The 21,798-nt window shown below is 34.4% G+C and overlaps 1 protein-coding gene across 4 annotated transcripts in view; it reads left to right on the forward strand.

Annotated features, from left to right (window-relative positions):
- LOC107671708 (adhesion G protein-coupled receptor L2-like) overlaps nucleotides 1-21,798 on the forward strand; it is a 122,913-nt gene that overhangs the window by 23,596 nt on the left and 77,519 nt on the right. For all 4 annotated transcript variants that reach the window (XM_016464639.1, XM_016464640.1, XM_016464642.1 and 1 more), the window contains one exon: nucleotides 5,249-5,452. In XM_016464639.1, coding sequence (XP_016320125.1) covers nucleotides 5,377-5,452 — 76 coding nt within the window. In that variant the 5' untranslated portion in view covers nucleotides 5,249-5,376. The remainder of the gene's footprint in view (nucleotides 1-5,248; nucleotides 5,453-21,798) is intronic.

The following is a 21,798-nucleotide window of genomic DNA, read 5'->3' on the forward strand; positions in this document are numbered from 1 at the left end:
TTACAGTGTTTACTTCCTTTTTAATTATATTTTTATTAAATATTTATTTATTTGTGAAAAATACTTTGTCTTCTAGAGTATAAGTATGTTTATTTTACACGTTTATTTTTTGATCCATTTTCAAATGATTTCAAATTTCTTAAATGTGAATTTAAAAAATAAATAAAATTATATCGGCTTTATATCGGCCATCGGCCACCCTGCTTTCCAAGATATCGTTTTCGGCTGTCAAAAAATCCATATCGGTCGACCACTAATTTTTTCAGCAGATTACGTCCGTGATCGCAGATCATTGAAGCTCCCCACTTGTAGATTCACTCTTATTTCAGGATATTTGGACCCCTAATCCCGTAATGCATTGCACCATATGCTTTCCTACATGAATGCACAGTTGGAGATAAGGCTGATTAATTTTTATATGATTAGGCCTTGATTCTCCTAATTGTGTATTTGCAAGGTGTATAAAATATTCGTCCTTAAAGGCATACTCAACCCAAAAATGATTTCAATCATGATTCACTCACCCTCATGCTGTCCCATATATTTATGGCTTGCATTCTTCAGATGAACACAGATTTTTATAAAAATTATCCATCTCTGTGAGTCCATATAATGCGAGTGCAGTGCTGGGTAGTAACTGATTACATGTAATCTGATTACATGATCAGATTCTGAAAATTAAGTACTTGTAATTAGATTACGAGTATTTTAAAATGAAATATAATCAAATTAAAGTTAGTTTTTTTTTATTATTACGTGATTACTTATAATTCACACAAGTCTTTGTCTTTGGAAGGCTTTTGTCTTTCAAACATATTGAAATGCATATATTCATGTTATTTCTTATTTACATGGAATAAACCTTTTTTTTTTTTTTTGGTCAGCCAAACCTCTCTCACCTAATATATTTACTTGAAATAGCCCCTGAGATTTTAAGGTAATAAATGAGCACATTTGCATGTTCATGGGTCTCTGACATTGGTTAATGGTCACATGACATGCAGGTAAACAAACAAACAAATAATCTTTTTAGCAAGTGTTTTATTTTTATGTTATTTTGAAATGAGTTATTTTAATTTAGCATTTTTATGTTTTAATTAAATTTTTCATTCCTCAGTTTAAGAAACCTTGATGTAATGTTTAATGCACTTTTTGTTAATAACAACAAATGGAAAATATTTTTATTCTCTTTGTATTTTTATATGAATATCCTATTTTTTAGGTGAGTTAGTTCAAAAGTAATCTAAAAGAAATCAAAAAGTAGTCCGATTATATTACCTAAATGTGTAATGTAATGGATTATGTTACTGACTACAACTTTTATCATGTAATTTGGAGTCAGTAACGGGCTACAATTTGTAAATGAGTTATTTTAATTTAGCATTTTTATGTTTTAATTAAATTTTTAATTCTTCAGTTTAAGAAACCTTGATGTAATGTTTAATGCACTTTTTGTTAATAACAACAAATGGAAAATATTTGTATTCTCTTTGTATTTTTATATGAATATCCTATTTTTTAGGTGAGTTAGTTCAAAAGTAATCTAAAAGTAATCAAAAAGTAGTCCGATTATATTACCTAAATGTGTAATGTAATGGATTATGTTACTGACTACAACTTTTATCATGTAATTTGGAGTCAGTAACGGGCTACAATTTGTAAGTAATCTACCCAGCACTGTGCGAGTGTACGGGTTCCTCAAAGTTGATGCTTCAAAAACCACACAAAATGACCACGATGGGAATCCATATGATTCACATATTTTTCTCATAAAATATAATCACAATTATAATTTTTTTTTGTCATTTTATTTTATTTTTTTTTCTTAAATATTTCATCAGAATTATTATTATCAGAATTATTGCACTTTCACATAAGCACGAATCATGAGAATGTCAACTCGCATGGTACGCTCGCAGATTTAGTCAAGTGGTGCAATCGACTGCGTGAAAGAAAACAGACTGGCTGTAGTACACTTTTATTTGAACAAAATATATTTAAAAATACCAGTGTTTTCAGCTCATCAATGCTTTTTTCCGTACTGCAGAGAGAGTACATGGTTGGTTGAGTACACCACATGATTGCCAGGTTGGAAAGATTAAGTAAACGACTGGACAGAAAATGTATCCATTTAAGAGAAACGCTCTAAAAGGGGGATTTAAACTCTTGACATCTGGCAACCACAACCATGGAAGTTGTGGAGGCTAGTTAGTTAGTTTTAAAGAAAGTCATACATTTGGGATGCATGAGGGTGATTAGATGAGGAGAGAATTCATTTTTGGCAATTCTCTGGGTGCTTCAGAATTTGCGGTGTTGTTTTTGGTGTGCAATGTGTCCTTGCTAATTATTTAACAATAAATGCGTTTAATTAAGTACAAGCATTTGATTTCTAAAACCACACTGCTTCGGCATGTCAAGTGTGACATTGCACAAAATTGTTTTTGTTCTACACTGACGTCTGATCTGATGTTAAATGCATCTGCAAGAACATTTCGTGCTATGAAACATAATTAAATTTAGTCTACTGTATGGAATGTTTTGTTCAAACTTTTTCTGTCTCTTTTCATCCACATCAGCAGAGCTGTGAATATAGCACAGTGTTTATATTTGGGTTCATTATAAAATAATCAGTGCACTTGATGATGAAGGAGCTTTGATGAGGCACTCTTCAAAGTGCACCATTGCACAGGATTCCTACCTGCGTTATAAATGCTGAACCAGTGCATTGTAGGTTTTTGTTTTTGTTGAGGAAAGTATTATTTAGTTTGTGTGTTTGTGCAGACACGCATGTCAGTGGGAATGAATTTGTGAACAAAGTGAGCATGACATGTCATCTGTCTTCAGCGTTTGACATTGTGTTATAATGAGCTTGGGCTGCCCGAGGTCTTAGATATTGCCTTCTGCCAATGTGGGCAAAGAGCCTGAATGTGTTTGATAACCGGGAAACACAAACACACACAAAAGAGAGGTGATTTTTTTTATAGTTTATTAACTCAACCTGTTGCCACAGTAATTAGATGTACCTCAGGGTGAGTCGAGGGATATGGGAGATCTGTCTGTAATCTTCAAAAACACAGTGGAATGTAAAGGTAGAACGTCACTCAGAGATCCAGAGGTACTTACACTGAAATCCATTATGTCCTGGAAAAAAAGATTGTATTATGAATTGGAGACTATTTTGAGGCCTACAGTAAGATCCAATCCAAGTTCATCAGAACATTGGTAAAAAAGTTTGTAATAAGACTGATGAAGTATCTTCTGCAATTTTAAAATAACTTAAAAAAAATACCAATTAAAAAAACTGTTTATATGTGAATATATTGTAAAATGTAATTTATCCTGTGATGGAAAGCATCATTACTCCAGTCTTCAGTGTCACATGATCCTTCAGAAATCATTCTAATAATTATTGGTGCTTAATTTATTAATAATGCTTCTTATTATAATCAATGTTAAAAACAATTTTCGCTGCTTAATATTTTTGTGGAAACCGTAACTTTTTTTTTTTCCAGAATTCTTTGACAAATAGAAGTTTTAAAAGAAAAATATAAATCTTTTGTAACATTCGAAATGTCCTTTCTGTCCCTTTTGTTCAATTTAATGCGTCCTTGTTGAATTTAAGAATTATTATTTTTAGTCTTATCCCAAATATTTGAATGGTAGTGCATCAGTTTCCACAAAAATATTGGGCAGCACATCTGTTTTCAACATTGATAATAATCAGAAATGTTTCTTGAGCAGCAAATCAGCATATTAGAATGATTTCTGAAGATCATGTGACACTGAAGACTGGAGCAATGATGCTGAAAATTCAGCTTTGATCACAGAAATAGATTACATTTTTACGTATATTCACATAGAAAACAGCTATTTTAAATTGCAATAATATTTCACAATATTACTGTTTTTACTGTATTTTACATTAAATGTATTCAGCCTTGACAACTTCTTTTGAAACATGTGCAGATAAGATATGATTCTGCATTAGGGCATTTCAGTAAAACAACCTTTTCTTCTAAAATGGTGACTGAGTCACAACAACCGAGTACTTTGGCTGTGAGTTTTGCAAATCTGTTCTCATTTTTGTTCAAAAATCTGGCTTGTAATTGACATTGATTTGCACTCTCCCAGCCTTTCTCACACTCCGTTGATGTTCTGAAACATTTTATTTGATATGAGAAGGCTGCTTTCATCTTGCATAAAGAAAAATAGCTTTTGTTGAATTGGTTGACAAAGTGAGGAATGCACAGTATTTCTGTAAGCCATATTGGTTTTTGGCTGCTAATAAAGATTTTTCTGTATCACTGATGTTGGCTATTTAATTTTGCTCAGACCCCAGATTTTACATGTAGATTTATCTTTGCAGTCATCTAATGCTCACTCGTGAAGTGGCTTGATGAATGCAGTTTTTCTCAATGTGTTGATGTATTTCCAACTGAAACAAGAAGTCAGGGTGGGATTGAAGATCTTGTTCCTTTTTTTTTTTTTAAATATCCAGTAGCATTTCATTTACATTTAGAGCCAGGCAAAGCTGCATTTGTGACAGCCACTGTTGTATTAAAATGTGTCTAATAGATTCCCTCTTTAGATTTGATATAAAACTGGTATTTTGGCTTTATATGTGATCATCAGACACTTGTATGTGCCATTATAATATTAACATTTTATGAAAATCAAGCTCAAATGGAGTTACGAGGTTTTTGACCAGCGAATGCCAGAGATCTGTGTTTGTCCGTTATTAACGGCTGCATGTGAGGCTGCATTTTCATCAACTTACAGGTTATAACGTTTATTGTAGCTATATGGTTGCACAGTTTTTGTTGTTGTTGAATACATTTAGCCAAAATCTCATGGTATAAAAGATGAAGTGCTATGCACAGGACAGTATATTAGCTTCTCTTCGAACTCGCTCTTCAAACAAACACACAAAAAAACATTAACTTTTATAGACGGTGTTTCTGGAGTAAAGAAAACGCTGTACTTATTCAAACATCAGTTCTTTATTTATCCTTGCATTGCGAATAAGCAGAGATCGGAGTTACGAGGTTTCGCTGACAGTCTGAGGATCCGATGGCGTTACGAGGTTTAGTCACAAGCTCTTTTGAGCCATCAATCCCATTACCAACACATCAGTCTGATTACAAACCTAGCTACTCAGTGTTTACAACTTGATGTTAAAGTGATATGATTTCTGTTTTGGTGATCCCAATTCACAATGCTAATTATTTTGTCTTTAATGTGCTTTCAGACGGAGCATGAATGGTGAAAGGTGGAGAGCGGCAGATTGCTGATGTCTGCGTGGCCTGCATACTGTCTAGATCCTCTTTACAATCTGAACTATTGTCCAGCATCTGGAGACGCTCTTGAATAACCAACATGGCTACTTCACTGTGGAAACGTCCCTTGGTGCATGGGCTTGTGTTAGCCGTGATTTTTATACAAACTTCAGAAGGTAAGACCCTCTAATGATAGTGGCATTTTTAGAGATATTGTACAACTGTATTCAGTGAATGTGGAACACTTTCCAGCACAACGTGTTAATGGAGGCTATAGAGACTCTGCTGTAAATGGCTCTAAAAGACAGTAGTGTCATTGTTTAGCTCACGTCCGTTCAGATTAATAACAATGTCAAGTTCATCTGTTTGAAATATTGGTGTTTTTGGTTTTAGCTTGCAAATTGAATTTGTTCTGCTTTGATTCTTCGATGTGTTATTTCATAGTCCTGCGCAGTCGATCCTCAAATTGTAGACATGTCTGTTGAGTGCATGAACTCAATTGGCAATCAGAGTTAAGTTAGTCAGAATTCACTCAAAACGCCAGAGATCTGTGCTCTCGTGGATCCTCTCATTATAACAACGAGGTTTGAACATGATGTAAATAATTCATTTTGCAGTGTAGGTCAAGTCATGTTTCACAGCAAAATCAAAAGACAAAGTAAATGTAACAAAAATGTGTTTTTCATGAGGGATAAGTGAAGTTATTAGTGCCTCAGTAGCTTGCTTTACTTTGAAAACTTTTTTAGTGTAATGAAAAGAACATGTCAAGTACATTTTTAAAGAATACATCAAGTGTGTTTTTGCTCTACAGAATTGAATAGCCTAAATAACAAAACAAAAAGCAATCGCATACTCTCTTTTGAATAAGTAATTACTTTACGACTGTTAAAAAGTATGTTCTGTGTTGTATGAATGTAATCCGGCTGTACTACATTCCTCATGTTGTCATTGTAGTGATCTACCTGCGTCACTTTGCTGTCCTTCACAAATCCTCTCCCATGGCCTCATGGGATAGTAAAGTGTCCTTTGGATTAGGGCCGTAACCATCATAGACATTGAGGAGGACAAGTCCCCCCCAATAACTACTAATGGCCAGACTACCCAATATCTGAAAGTCTTGCACTGATCTGCTGAACTAACTGTTTTTAGGATGACAAAAAGTGTCATTTTTAGGCTGGTCACAGCATCAGAGCGTGACTTCCAGCGCAAAGCATCAGTTTAATGTTGAAAGAGATTTGAAGAGATTTTTGAAGTTGCAAATCATTTAATACTAGTCAACTGTTTTATGATAGAAATGTTATATGGCTGACAGCTATATCCAGTGATGCAAACTACTCAGCTTTTTTTTTCTGAAATATGGCCATTTTGAGAGAGAGATGAAAGTTGCGTGTGAGTGACCTGCATCAGCGTGTCTGTCTCTACAAACTGTGAGTTTAGTTACTTTAGTTGATTTTACCCCCTTGTTGCTGAGAAATATAATGTAGTGATTCAGTATCGAAGCTATTTTATTAATAAAAGTCACTTGGCAGCGTTGACAAGAAGTTTCTGTGCTCCTGGATGTTTCTGTGTGTGCGCTGCGCGATCGCCGATCTGTGTGTTTGTGTGTGCGCTCACACGTCAGTTAAAGGATTAGTTCACTCCAGAATAAATAAATATTTCCTGATAATTTACTCAACCCCATGTCATCCAAGATGTCAGTCTTTCTTTCTTCAGTCGAAAAGAAATTAATTTTTTTTGAGGAAAACATCCCAGGATTTTTCTCCATATAATGGACTTCAATGGGGATCAACGGGTTGAAGGTCCAAATTGCAGTTTCAATGCAGCTTCAAAGGGCTCTACACGATCCCAGCCGAGGAATAAGGCTCTTATCTAGTGATCTACCAGCGTCAGTTGCATCACTTTGCTGTCCTTCACAAATCCTCTCCCATGGCCTCATGGGATAGTAAAGTGACATGATTACGCAGTTCAGTATCTTGCCTACTGTTTTATGAATACTGTGCATTTGGACATAGTACTATTTTCATGCCTACTATATTGTAGGAAGGTATGCAGATTCGGATGCAACCAATGTGTTGTTTTTCTTTTTGATTTTAAGGTGAAAACGGCCAAAAAAATTGGCTCTTGGCATTTCGCGATCCAGATGCCCCTCTTTTTCCTGCTCATACTCTATTTTGCTGCACTATATTATGAACAAAATTGGCAAAGTCAAAAATGAAAAGCTACAGAATCCAGTGTGTGTTGATGTTTGCATTGCAATTGAGATAATTCGCTGGATTTGCTGATTTGACCAACTCTGAGAGAGTATGCAAAAAAAAGAAGTGTTAATTGTATTGTCTATATTGTCCAAAGGAATAGCAGTCCTGATGAGTCTGATTTGGTGAAGCTGATTATGTGTGAAACGGTTTCATGCTGCACTTGTCTTGTTTTGTTTTAGCGTTTAGCTCATGTCTGAAGCATGCATATGTGACACGGCTATTATGAATTATCAGTGCATTGCCATGGGGAAAAATGTCCACAAGCACACCAGAGATATGATTTATCCATCTGACACACAGCTTTGCCTCAATTTCAGTCATCCATGGAACAAGAAAAGCCATATCTCCAGCCACAAAATCTGGCCAGAAAGAATATTTCTCAGAGCAACACGTATTTGCTTTTATGATCCGGATTTTAATGTGTCCTAGTAAATTCATTTACGTTGATTCTCCAGAAATGCATTGCATGTCGCAGGTCTTTTAGCGAAGGCTCTACTAACTACTACTACTTTTGGCAGTTGGAGGATTTATTTTCCCCTCAAGATGAGTTCAGAAGAATTTTTCTTTCCCTTAAATGCGCCACTTTGATCAGCTGACACATAATACATTTTTATCTTTTGATTTTGGTTTATCTTTTATAACTTTGGGAATTGGGAGGTTTGGATCTGCACTCAGATCTTTGTACATCACTGTTTGTTTTCATCTGGCATTCATCTTTGAGCAGCGAGGCGCATATTTCTGTGAGTTTCTTGTGTTCTGAATGACTTCTGGAAATATGAGATGATTAAAAAAACTGGATTTTTGTTTTTTTCAAAATGTTCCACACAATTAACCTCAGCTGAGTGTGCATTTGATTTATCTGTTGAGTACTCAAATAGACAAATTGGCGCAATTAAGACCACAGCGTTTTACTACGGTAAAGAGTAATCATAAAGGGTCATGATCCTACGGAAATTTTCCTTGATCTTTTGACATGTAAGAGGTCTTTGTACCATTACATGCTTTTTTATTTACCAACCAAAAAATTGGTAAAAAAAAAAAAATTACACCCATCATTTTTAAACACATTTTTAATTACATTTTAACTTTGCTATTTTTCCTTCAAAAAAGGCATATTTGACTTTTTTTTTTTTCTCTGTGGTATTATTAAACTTCTCTTATGCCACTGTTATTAGTAATATAACTTCTAATGGCAACTGCCAAATATAACACAAACAAATTAATACAATTTATGAACGCACATAAGAAAATGTTTTATTTTCTTTTTATTTATTTATTTATGTTTACACATCTATTTAAATTATTTATTTTTTGACCATCAAGTGTCAGTCACTCTCAGTGCCAACTGGCAGGAAAACATTGTAAATTCTAACATTGTTTTAGAATTGCAGAGTGCAGACAATTCTTAAAACTATTTCCACAAAAGCTATTTTTTTTAGAGTTGAAATTCTGTGTGACGACAGACTCCTCTCCATCCTGAACTTCAGACTGAGATTGTCTTCTGAGCTATTCTGCTAAGTGTCTGAAATTTGCGGTCTTTTACTTGATGTTAAACAGCGCTCCATCGAACGCTAATGCACACTGTACAATGTGCCCAGGGTTGCCAGGTCCCAGAAAAATTTCCAGCCCAAAGCTTACTCAAAACCCGTCCAAAAGGAATGAAAACTAACCCAATTTTTGCCCTGTCCAATCACAGCGGACAGCTGCTTTATTCCATTAATGCCCTTTAAAATAATCATTTTGATTTTATTTATTCTAGGCCTATGTTTTGAATCTTAGCAAGGCAAGTTTATATGTAGTATGTGTATATTAAATGATTTAATCTCTATTTTATTTATTTATTTTATTTTACCCTTTCTTTCATTAGAATTTTAAGCACTTTTCAAGATAAAATTAAAAGGGCTGGGTGATATGGCCAGAACTATTATGACAATATATATATTTTTTCCATATCATAGCAATATTTATCACAATATTCATTTACCATTATTATGGAAAGAAATGCTTTGAGAATGCATGTAAACATAACTTGTTTTTTTTAATTAATTCTTTCAAGCCAACGTTTAATTTAGGGCCCCATGAAATTCACTTTTTCTCCTAAATTTGTGTTTTCCATTTTATTTATTTTCTGATTTATGATTTATTACAAATTTATCATGAAAAATTCTGTCTAATGAAATTGGTAATAATATGATAAACATATAACAATTAATTTACAACAAAAACGTTTTATTTTTATTTTTGTCAAGTAAGATGATTCACGACAAAACTCTGTGTTTGATATTAAAACATGGATGAAAAATATTTGGGTTGAATGATATTCCTTACAAATAATAATAATAGTATTAGCCTATTATTTTGAGAAGTACATTATGCTAAATCATTGTAGCTAATATATTTCTGTTAAAATTTCTTCACGTTTTTGTCATTATAAAAGTAGCCCAAAAAACCACAACCCGTGGCTCTGCAATTTTTCCCGCGACTGCATTTTTATAATAGCTATAGCTACCAATTTTATTACTTTATTTTTATCATTGATTCTTTAACTGTGAAATATTATAACCGCGACATGGCAACACTGAGATATTCCTTACAAATAATAATAATAGTATTAGCCTGTTTTATTTCTGTTAAAATTTCTTCACGTTTTTGTCATTATAAAAGTAGCCCAAAAAACCACAACCCGTGGCTCTGCAATTTTTCCCGCGACTGCATTTTTATAATAGCTATAGCTACCAATTTTATTACTTTATTTTTATCATTGATTCTTTAACTGTGAAATATTATAACCGCGACATGGCAACACTGAGCACACCTAATTAATCCCTTCCCCATAATGTCAATTGTTTATAGGCCACATATAAGGCACTTTTTTTTTATTAAGTTTTTTAATGTTTATTTTTCAATGTTAATGAAAGTGACACTGGGAGTTAAAAACAGGAATATCATTAGGAAAGTTTCTGACGGGGCTATAGCCCTATCAAGCCCCGCCCTAGCGCCGCCACTGGCCTAAATATATATATATTTTACGTTTTTGACACTAATTTAACTTCACAGACAATTAATAAACGTGTAACATTTTTTAAATGGCTATATCGCAGCAGTCAAGATATTTGTTTGTTGATAATTTTGTGCCGTGTCGTCTACCACAGCTGCATTTATGGTGAGAAACAAGTGAAAATATAAAAAATAAATAACGAAACTACATATAAGCAACATTTAAGAAAGTTTGTCTTTGACAAAAAAAAAAAAGAAAAGATTTTGAGGGTTTTGAGTTTATTTTGAGTTTTGTTCCTTTTAATAAAACCTTTGCATTTATTAGAAACCCAAATGCATTATGAGGGTTAATTATATGTATCCCTAGTATGTTTTTATTTATTTGATACAATTCTGCAGAATGGGAATGCGAGTTCATTTTAGGGTTGTCAAAATGACTGAAAAACTAAATTCGAATTTTCTACTTAAACATTATCAAAATTCGAATTCTATTCAAATTTCAATGCATAATTTCAGTTAGGGGGGAAAAAAGCTTTTGGCTTCTCTCTTGAGACCACAAGAGGGTTAAAATAATGTTTATAAAGCATATGTAATTAATAAAGTTGCTTAAACAATTAGAAAAAAAACCCGGCACCATGCATGTATGTATAGTTTAATACAAAGGACCGAAAACCAATCACAAAGAGTAGGCTACTTTCTTCATTTAAAAACATGAGATACAGTGGGATGGGGAAAAACCGCCATAACGTCTTTAGACATGGTTTTTAAAAGTTGAACTTGCATTCATTTTACATGGCTTTCTAAACATGCCGCTCTCTTGTGCGAGACCCGAGTGCAACGCTGATAGATGCCACGCTAGAAAATGTGATAAATATGCGTTCTGTGTGAACGGCTTGGTTTCAGTTTTGACGTAAACAACATCATCTCCACACTGATGCTCTCGTTTCCCGCTATATATTGAATGAACAACGTAGCAGCGCAGAATCTAGTTGGGTTCAACTGGATAGGCTAACAAAAGCATTCAAATGCAATCAATGACACATACATCGTCATCGCATCTCGTGTGCCACTGATAAGGCTGCCTGATGGCTGACGCAGACCTTAAATTCGAATGCAACGTTTTTGCATTCGAATGTGTTTTTTTTTTTTTTTTATTCGACGAATATTCGAAATTCAAATTTTTTTTGACAGCCCTAGTTCATTTGATTTTAAAATGGTTTGTTCCAGTTAGTAGAGCTGGGAAAATATGTATTTACGGCGTTTGTCAGCAGCAGGGAGAGAAGAGCGCTAGTGAACGAATTGTGTTTTGAGTGGAAAGACATGAGGTTACTGCCAGTGAGGGCTAAAACTGTCACTCTTAAATAGACTTTCTACAAAGTCAGACAGCGTTCCATATCATTTTGAATTATTTGGGATCTTTTTAAAAGTTTGCACGTAATTTGGGCTACTTATCGAACTGACTCAGTTTAACTACAGTAAGCCTGAACAATTCATTTTAAAGCCATCTCATTTCCCGGAACACGTCCAATAATTGTAAATTCTTCCTCTGTGTTATGATGAGCCTTATTATAGATTACTGCTGTAATCCTTTGAGGGTTATGAATATATGCTTCATTATGATTCAGGTCTCTGCTGGAAAAACCCGCTTTACCTGCCATTGCCTGTGATGCAGCTGGCCGAAAGCTCATTTAGCCTATTAATATAATACATTAATCAGGATTATTTGTGATTAATCACACCTAACAATACAGTTTGTGATCATAAAGATTGAATACACATTGAATATTCAAGTATTACTACTACTAATGCTCCTACTAAATTGATTTTTCTATTTTCAGTAGCCAATCAGCATTATATTTTGAAAACCATAATTTTAACATTGAATAGGTATAAAGTGCAAATTTTAGACTAGTGTTTTTGTTTATAATTTATTAACTTTTACAGAACATTATCACGTTTATAACAGCTTTTAATTTAAATGAACTTCACAAATGTTACATAAACTTATGCAACATAAACAAAAAATTGTCTCTGTATTTGAATGAATTTTAATGCTAAATAAGTAAAGATCTCTAGTTAAAAACTCTTAGTGTTAACATTTTTATGTGAGCATTGATCGACTCAATACAACATAATTATCTACATCAGTCATAATTTCAGGGCAGCACACTGAAAAAAACTGTGTGCAGAAACAATTTTCACTCAGAAATTGCTAGTTAATTTCACTAATTGCAAAGAAACCTCAAGTAACACATTGCATTAAACATGACATTTTGAATTTGAATTTTGAACTTCACTTCAATAATCTTTATTTACAACTTTGAAAATTTATTTTTACAGTGTAATTCTTTGTCCATGGAAGCAGAGATGTGTTTCAGATGATTTTGTGGCTAAATGAGCCTTCATTTGAGATTGTGAGGCCAGTGTTAGTCTGTTTTTATCGGTGTACATGACAGACGGAGGGAAAGATCACGAGCTGAATTCCAGCAAACCAAGGCTGGACCTCAAACCGTACATGAGCTCCTCCCTGGACAGTGTATTATATCACTGTAAGCTTCAGCAAAATCCTTTCCTGATTTCTGAGGTCCGATTCCTTTCTCACAGCATGCAGTCCTTCTCTGGCAGTCTTGAAAAGAGGCCTGCCATATTTTTATATTCCAATATGACAGGCCAAATAAAAAATGACTAAGGAGACATTGGCTTCTGAGAGGACACTCTTAAAAAAAAGAAAAAAAGAGCAAATTGCTTGAAGTGCTTCAGATGATTGAGTGCCTAGCTTTCTTTACAGTTATAAGTCTTCCATTCTTTCCTTGTTACAAATATAATTTTTTAAAGATCATTTTAAATCTTCTTTTCATTGCTAAATCTTAATTTTAAACTACCAGTGTTTTCAGTTAAAAACCAAAGCTGAAGCATGTCACATGAGGTCAGTGCTGGATGGAAGTACCTGAAAGCCACACTTTAGTAAAAGTACAGATATCTTACCAGAAAACGACTTTGGTAGAAGTTGAAGTCACTGTTTAGAATATTACTTGAGTAAAGGTTTTAGGTCTGGTTTCACAGACAGGACTTAGACTAAGCCAGGATTAAGCCAAAGTTCAATTAGGGCATTTAAGTAATTTTTAAGGAAGTGCCTTAGAAAAAGCATAACTGTTGCGCATCTTGAGACAAAACAAAGGCACTGATATATTTTAAGATCAAGTATGTGTTATTTATTGTACTTAAGTATGAAAAGTTTATTTTTTTTTAAATATTAAACTTAAAGGGGTCATAGGATGCCCATTTTCCACAAGTTGATATGATTATTTAGGGTCTTAATGAAAAGTCTGTAACATGGTTTGGTTAAAATTTCTCAATGGTAGTGTAAAAAACACCTTTTTTACCCTGTCAAAAACAGCTCTTTTCAGATCAAGCTGTTTTTGTAGCATTTTCCTTTAAATGATAATGAGCTCTGCTGACCCCCAACTTGTAAAAGTGCATGTAGCATCCTATGACCCCTTTAAGTATGGAAAGTAAAAGTACATGTAAATTCAAAATAGAAAGGCAGCAAATTAAATATAAAAAATTGTTCTATACCCAGTTTGAGCAACAAGATGTGTTCAGTTTTAACTTTCTTCCGTTTTGTATATCTGGTTTAGCATAAGAGCCACTTTATCTGGTACGAAGACTCTTTCATTGCAACATAAGCAAATATGGAATCTGCATCTGAAGTGGCATTTAGATTAATTTACCCAGACAGTTTAATGCATCTCAGAGGGGACATGGATGCATTTAACCAGCAGTTATTACAAATGCATAAATACTATTTTGTTTTAAAACGTAAAATGTTGAATATTGATATTTGAAAAGATTTAAAACATGAAAAGATACTTGAAATGTGAAATTAAAGCCGCCAGTAGGTGGCAGCAAGTCAATGGTCAATGAGTGAGTCATTGAGATTAAACGGGTTCATTCAAAAGGTTGATTCATTCAGGAATGAAACATTTGACTATGTAATGGGTCACTGAACCATTTGTTCAACAAACTGATTCATTTAATAAGGAAACACCATCCTGTGTGTCGCTCAGCAGCACAGAACAGTGCTATTTGGAGCTATTTTCATTGGCAAAATACATCAAAAGCAGGCATCTAAAATATAAGTAGCATGTATCACGTGCAAAGTTGATTTTTAAAACAATTTTTTTTTAGGAGTCTTAAATTGCAAGCACCAGAACACCGATTCGTAAAATCTGCTTTATTGCAGTCTGTGTTCTTCCGACTTTATTTAGTAGTAAGTAACGAATATGCTCGGGGAATTGTATCGGAGTAAAAGTATACATTTTAATTAGGAAATATAGTGGTAAAAGTGAAAGTTGACAGAAATATTAAAACTCAAGTAAAGTACAGATTCTCCCAAAAAACACTTAAGTATTATTATTACTTTGTTACATTAAACCACCGCATGAGGTATATGCATAAAGAGTTGTTGTTGGTAGTAGAGTGTGTTCACGTCATTTAGATTGAGAGTTTCATCACATTCTTCGTTTCCATCTAATCACTGCACTGCATTATGCATGAGGTTAGATAACAGTGTCATGAAATGAGTTTCAGCACTGTTCATTTACCTCTGTGTTGTCCTTCCCATCTCATAACCTCATTCATATTTGCAAAAAAAAAAAACAATTTGCAAATGCACAACCAACGCTGGGCTAAAACAACCCAATTTGGGTCATTTTAGTGTGTGAACTCTGATTCAAACCCAATACTTGTTTGGGTTAAATCAACTACTCTTTAAAAATGACACTACTGCTAGGTTAAAATGAACCCAAAATGGGGTGGAAGTTAAAATCACTTTAACACATGCAGAATAACTACAGTAACAACACAGGCAAAAAGTAATAATCAAAAGGTGAAGATTAATTGATAAGTAAGAACACCTCGAAATAGACAAATGTAGGCAAAAGTGAAAACAATGTGTACATGTAATGGCGAATCAACAGTTATACAACTTATACAGTTAAACAAAATAGATTTTTTTACAAGATCGATGAACATTGTTGAGTAAATACGGAATTACTTACGATTAAAGGCCCTTTCACACTGAGCGCGATGCAATAAAGCAAAGCGAATCAAAGACGAACGGTGCAATCACACTGAACATGAAACGATTGATCGCTTTTGGCTAATTCACGGCTGGAATACAGGTGTCGCTGACCGAGAATGCATTTTACACCTGCACACTAGGTGGTGCAACTCGCCACTCAGCTGATTGTCCTATCGTCTTTGACCACTGAGAAGAAGAATCACTTAAATGTTGGCACAAAGACTGTTAAGAAGCCAGGCCCGGCTCTATGGGGGTGCTAAGCCTCAAAACGAAAGCTAAAGCACACTCATTTGAGGCTGTAAAAATAGGATATTGGTGAAACAGATTTGGCATAGCGCGTATTTGTGTTCGCGCTTGGTGGAGCATCAATGGTTTCTATTTACAACGTGTCTTTGCAGCATTAAGCAATGTACCCAATCACAGTTTTCAAAACAGCTTTCTGTGCTATAGCGCCACCAATCTCGCCCTTTTGTGCAAACGCAGCGCATAAGTGGTCTAAAGCTCAAATCTAATTGGACGGCTTGTTTCATCACGGGGCGACGGAGAAAAAAATTGACACACTGGTCGAAAAAACCACGCTTTGTTGCAATACGATTGATCGTGCCCGCTGTGAATACCTCCATAGGGATCTGTTGTTTTATTCAAGAACGTCATCGCGTTGTACATTCGCGTCGATTAGTTGTGCTTAGTGTGAAAGACCCTTTGGCCAAATTTGACCAATTATTCCTTCCAACCAATTAAAAAAAAAAAAAACTCAGACTGAGTGACACCAAGCAACACGCAGACCTGAAAGCTTGTAATAAACCCTGAAAGTCAGGAATAAACTGTGTATGGACCCTTTTTTTTTTTTTAATTGATGTACAATTATAACACTATACTTTGTATTTGCATCAAATTGCAAAAAACTAGTTACCGCTAATGCGAGGGTGTTTCTTATACAGCGTCTGTGGGTGTGACGGTCAATTTGACTTCGTTCTCTCTACTGACTGCCGTTATCGGTCTCTCTATTTTTTTCCTTTTGCTACATTGAGCAAATGAGAATGCAAAAAATATATTTGTGGTAGTCTCCCATTCAGCGCTATAGAAGTTTACCCAAGTATGACGACTTCTGCTGTTTCTGCTCGACTCGCCTCTTGAGAGGTTTTGGTGTGAGAGACAAAACCCTCCAGATTTAAAAGAACACTTTTCTTGCCAGAAACACTGTGTAACTGATGCATTTTTTTTGGTATTTGCAAAGTTAAATAATCCCAGATTGTTATATTTAACATTCCCTGCATGATTACATACAGAAAATATATTTGTGTAGGCAGTGGAGACACCCATTTTAACAATATCTTTATGCAAATTGTCCATGAACATTACAGATGCGCTCAGAAACAACTTTACATATCCCAAAAAATGTATCCTTCTGACTGATAATTCTCATCCTCAGAGTATTATAATATGCATTTGTTGATATAAGTATAGTCTATCAAGACATTTTTTTCATGACAGTTGTTAGTAACGATAAAGGAGCTTGTCGTCAAACTGTTTTTCCACACTTGCATGTTTCTTCATCTCTATATTCAGTGTGTTCCAGGTCTCTTGTGGATTAGTCACAGTCTGGAACCTGGTTTTGTCCTTCAGTTCCTTAAGTAGCTCACTACTACTGCACTTATTTATTTATTTATTTGCACACATGGTACATATGTTACTTCCATTTCCTATGGTGGACAGAATCTTTCCTTTGTTACTGTCTTTGAGTATTTAATTTAATTTAAATGCATTGCAAAGTACTTTTTACTCCACTAAATGTCATAAAAGCGCATTGTTACTCATCATTTCAAACTGTAGAAATGGACACTCCAATGTGTCCAGTTCGTAAATGATCTATTATATATATATATATAACAAATTTATATTACAAATATTTAAGTATTTTGAGAGCGTAGGGAGATTGACTTTAATATGTCATTCTCGGTGCTTCATGGGAGTGGGCGGAGCTAAAGATCTATTGGTGCACTTTGCTCGCTGCAACTCTCTGATTGGTCCAATTTTCTGTACTGCACCATGGGTATTATAGTTTTAAATCCCAAATTCTGCTATTAAACATGATTATTTTAAACATAAGTTGAAATAATGCGAACAGATGGCTTCAACAAAAGCATATACAGTTGATTAACAAATATCAGAGCTCACGACAGTTCTGTCTTTAAAGGTTTATTAGTTATTGTTAAAAATCAATTTCCCTATGGAGAAAATGAATGGCGGTTTTACTTCCAGAACTTGACTGTTGCGCTCTATACTGTACCAGGTGAGCTACTGAGCAAGTTTACTGTTTACTGTCTAAGAAAAGCCATACATATGGAGCTGGTTATGAGATGCAGACAACAAAATGTATTCTTTTAGAAATCGTACACTATGGTAAAAGGGTTTTGTGATCATAACATAGTATTTTGCAAGGAACCATACAGAAATAATTTTCATTAATTGCTAATCAGTTCCTTTAATTATAATTTGTGTGAAAATTAATAAAAAGTGTTTTCAGGTGCTTTCCTGCTACTAGTGTTCATTTCAGCTGGAAATTGCAGTGAACTGAATGTATAGCAAAAATGTAAGTAGAGGCATGTTTTTCAATTTTAAAATTATGCAAATTAGAAGCTCATGAATCATCTTCCAAGCTCACATGAGACCAACAGGTCAGATAATTTCTGTGTCACTAGCATGATAAATCCAAGTGTTGGTGAAATTGCAAAAATAACGAATAATTTATTTTTAAAAAGTTGTATAAAAACTCCCCATATGCCAGTTTTCAACCCACAAATCAAACAGTCCAGTCCCAAACTCATGCTGTTGATGTGAGTCACTGTCACTGTGTTGGGCTTTTTTAGATGCTCAGATAAACAGAGCAGTTCTGATGGTGCCACAAAATCTTTGTGTAGTGTTTGGTAAACTGTTGCTTTTGCCTTGTGGTGCATTTTGGCACAAGTACTTTTTCCTGATGGAAAGAATTCCTCGAGCAGCAGCAACATTTAGAAGCCGAAGTGCTGAGAAGAAAGAAACTTTAAAAAGACGAACACTGCATTTTAAAAGAAGTCGAACCCCCTCCCAATACATCTAAATCCTTTTGGAAAATACAGTGCAACATCATAAGCCCTGCATTGCTCTGTATATTGGATTATGGGCACTCGAAGCAGTTTGCACATTTTCCTTTTCTTCTGAAGTTACTTGGCGTCCAGTAATAAGGGAAGAAAATCACAAAAAAAGACACGGAGGCTCAAGAAGTCCCTGCTGGGTCTACTGTGGGACTTCTCATACTTTTCTAAAGATGACACCATCCTTTTCTCCTCTCCACCCATTTTTCTGTCTGAGAAATCCCCCGTGGAGTCCGGGACACAATGGCTGGTCGAGGAGGAGTGTGTTGTGTTCCTAAAGCCACAAAGGCCAATCAGATTTGCATTAATGGAGGGTGACAGGCAGGAATCCTGCTGCAACGGCCCTCACACTCGCACACTTGGTAGACGCACTGCCTAAATGATGACTGAGTGGGGATTTTTCCTTGAGGAAAGTTAGAAATGATTGAAAATTTTAACAAAACTGCAAGCCAAGACATTTGGAAATCATACATATATACATATACGTATGTATGTGTGAGACCATGGACCACAAAACCAGTCATAAGGGTCAATTTTTCAAAATTGAGGTTTATACATCATCTGAAAGATGAATAAAGTTTTCCATTGGTGTCTGGTTTGTTAGGATAGGACAATATTTGGCCGAGATACAACTATTTGAAAATCTGGAATCTGAGGGTGCAAAAAAATCTAAATATTGAGAAAATCATCTTTAAAGTTGTCCAAATGAAGTTCTTAGCAATGCATATTACTAAACAAACATTTGGTTTTAATATATTTACAGTAGGAAATTTACAAAATATTTTCATGGAACATGATCTTTACTTAATATCCTAATGATTTTTGGCATAAAAGAAAAATCGATAATTTTGACCCGTGTGTGTGTGTGTGTGTGTGTGTGTGTGTGTACACATAAAATTGGAATTAATTTATTTATAAAAACATCTCATATTGCTGCTCCTGAAACCAGCTGAGATCTCTTTCAATGTCTTTATTCTTATTCTTTAGTTTTTAAATCTAATTGTAGTACTGAAGACATGAATATTTTACTGCTGTAACTTACAGTTGTACTGTTAAAAAAACAATTTCATTATTATAAAGATTATTTAACTCGACAAGTTACTAACATTTATGCCTTAAATTCTTCACTTTTAAATGCTCAACCCCTCGAGTGTTTAACATTTCAGATCCTCAAGCTTTTATTTTCAGGAAATTCTGTAAACATCTGTCCACAGAAATGTTTGAAATTATGCAAATGTGTCAATAAAGTGGACCAAAATGCGTTCCAAAAAGGCATAAACTCAGTGCATTACAGAGGTGGAGTTGGTGAGAAACGTTTGCTGTGAGCCGAGCTGCTTTAAGACCCTGAAACACTGAAAAGGAAAAATAATAATAAATTAATAAAGTTTTGTCGAGCAGCAGAAAATGGGGTATATTGTGCAACGAGATTGACTATGCTGGCTTGAGCCCAATGCAAACATTAGGAAGATGCATAAGAAAAGCTACTTTTCCAGCCACTGACCAGAATTCCTGATAAAATTCCAAGTCAAATCCAGGGAAACAGGGTCACAGCCAATTACAATCCAGCTAGAACTGTTGCCATGGCAATGCATGGAACTTTGCATGTAATGTATTATGTATGGCACAGGATTCGCCCTTAACATGAGTTAAGTTAAAAGAAAGCGTGAGATAAAGAGCCACACGCTTTGGCAGGCTCTTACTGCTTTCCCAGCTTTGATGTAAATCTCCACTGCTGCTGGCAGAAGGTGAGTTTGAAAATCTGTGCTGGTGTGTGGAAATAAATGGTGACTGTAGAGAGCCAGGGAGTGCGACAACATGTTTCAGACCGCAGAGCAGACAACATAAAGCAGACGTGTCCTACAGAAAGCCTGTTTACTTTGCACTATTCATCTCTGCATGTCTTTCCAAAGAACAACAAAAGCTCATTATCAGAATAAAGTCCGTTTCTCTGCCAGGCAAATGACATCCATGCGGGCTGACGTCCAAATGACAAAGTCTTGCCCGCATCGCTTTCCAGTAAGTATGTCGTTTCACTCAGGAATACATCACATTAGTCAGGGATATTGAACAGTCGGCTGGTCGTTTTGCGAAACAAACCCTGAGGCTTGAGTCTGAGCTCAATATCTCGAGACCACCACAAAATTGACACTCTTAAGTCAGCCAGCTTATTAATGCCTTACTTATGATTGTCTCTGCATGTGATACTGGATACAAAAAAAATGATATGTAGCCATAAATGCATAAATCTTACACAAACACCAATGCATTATCTTGATACTGCCAGTTGAAATACCTCGTGTGCTTTTCTTCAAGTTTAAGTGTTTATAATATTTACTGTTGGGCAAGTATTAGTTTTTCCTAAAAGTATTGGGTTTGCGGCATAAGTGAACATATATACTGTATTATATGTACTTCTCCAATAATGACAATAATAATACAAATTGTTCAAATATAATTTTTAAAGGAGTATTACAAAGTATCACTCAATTTTTCTTCCATGTTTGTTTAAACCGTAAACCACAAAGTTGTGCAGCATTTTGTTTGTTTGCCAAAAAAAAATTAAAATTGTATAAATTTACATTTCAGATTTTTGTATGCATTCGTTTGATTACTGCCGTTTTGATAGTAAATTTGTATTATATCGTAAAAAAAAAAAAAAACAGAATCCAGAAAAATTGATATTAATATCACAGAATTTCTGAAAAAATTAAATATCTCATAGGGCACTGTTATTGTTCAAATGCATTAATTGTATTAAATTGCTAAAGGTTTATGAATTCAGCTGATTACAAGTCGTTTTTATTATTAAAATGTAATGTAATGTTAACCTTTACAACAAAATCCAGAACAATTTAGAAAAAAAAAAGTAAGAAGAAAAAATTATACAAAATGGTAACTCTTTACAATAAGATTCCATTTGTTAAAATTAGTTAACTGCAAAAATATTTATAAAAACCTTTATTAATCTGAGTTAATGTTAATTCTAACATTTACTAATACATTATTCAAATCAAAAGTTGTATCTTTTAATATTATTTAATGGTCCTCAGCTA

This window comes from Sinocyclocheilus anshuiensis, unplaced genomic scaffold (assembly GCF_001515605.1).
Source record: "Sinocyclocheilus anshuiensis isolate Anshui unplaced genomic scaffold, SAMN03320099.WGS_v1.1 scaffold524, whole genome shotgun sequence".
NCBI classification, from domain to species: Eukaryota; Metazoa; Chordata; class Actinopteri; order Cypriniformes; family Cyprinidae; genus Sinocyclocheilus; species Sinocyclocheilus anshuiensis.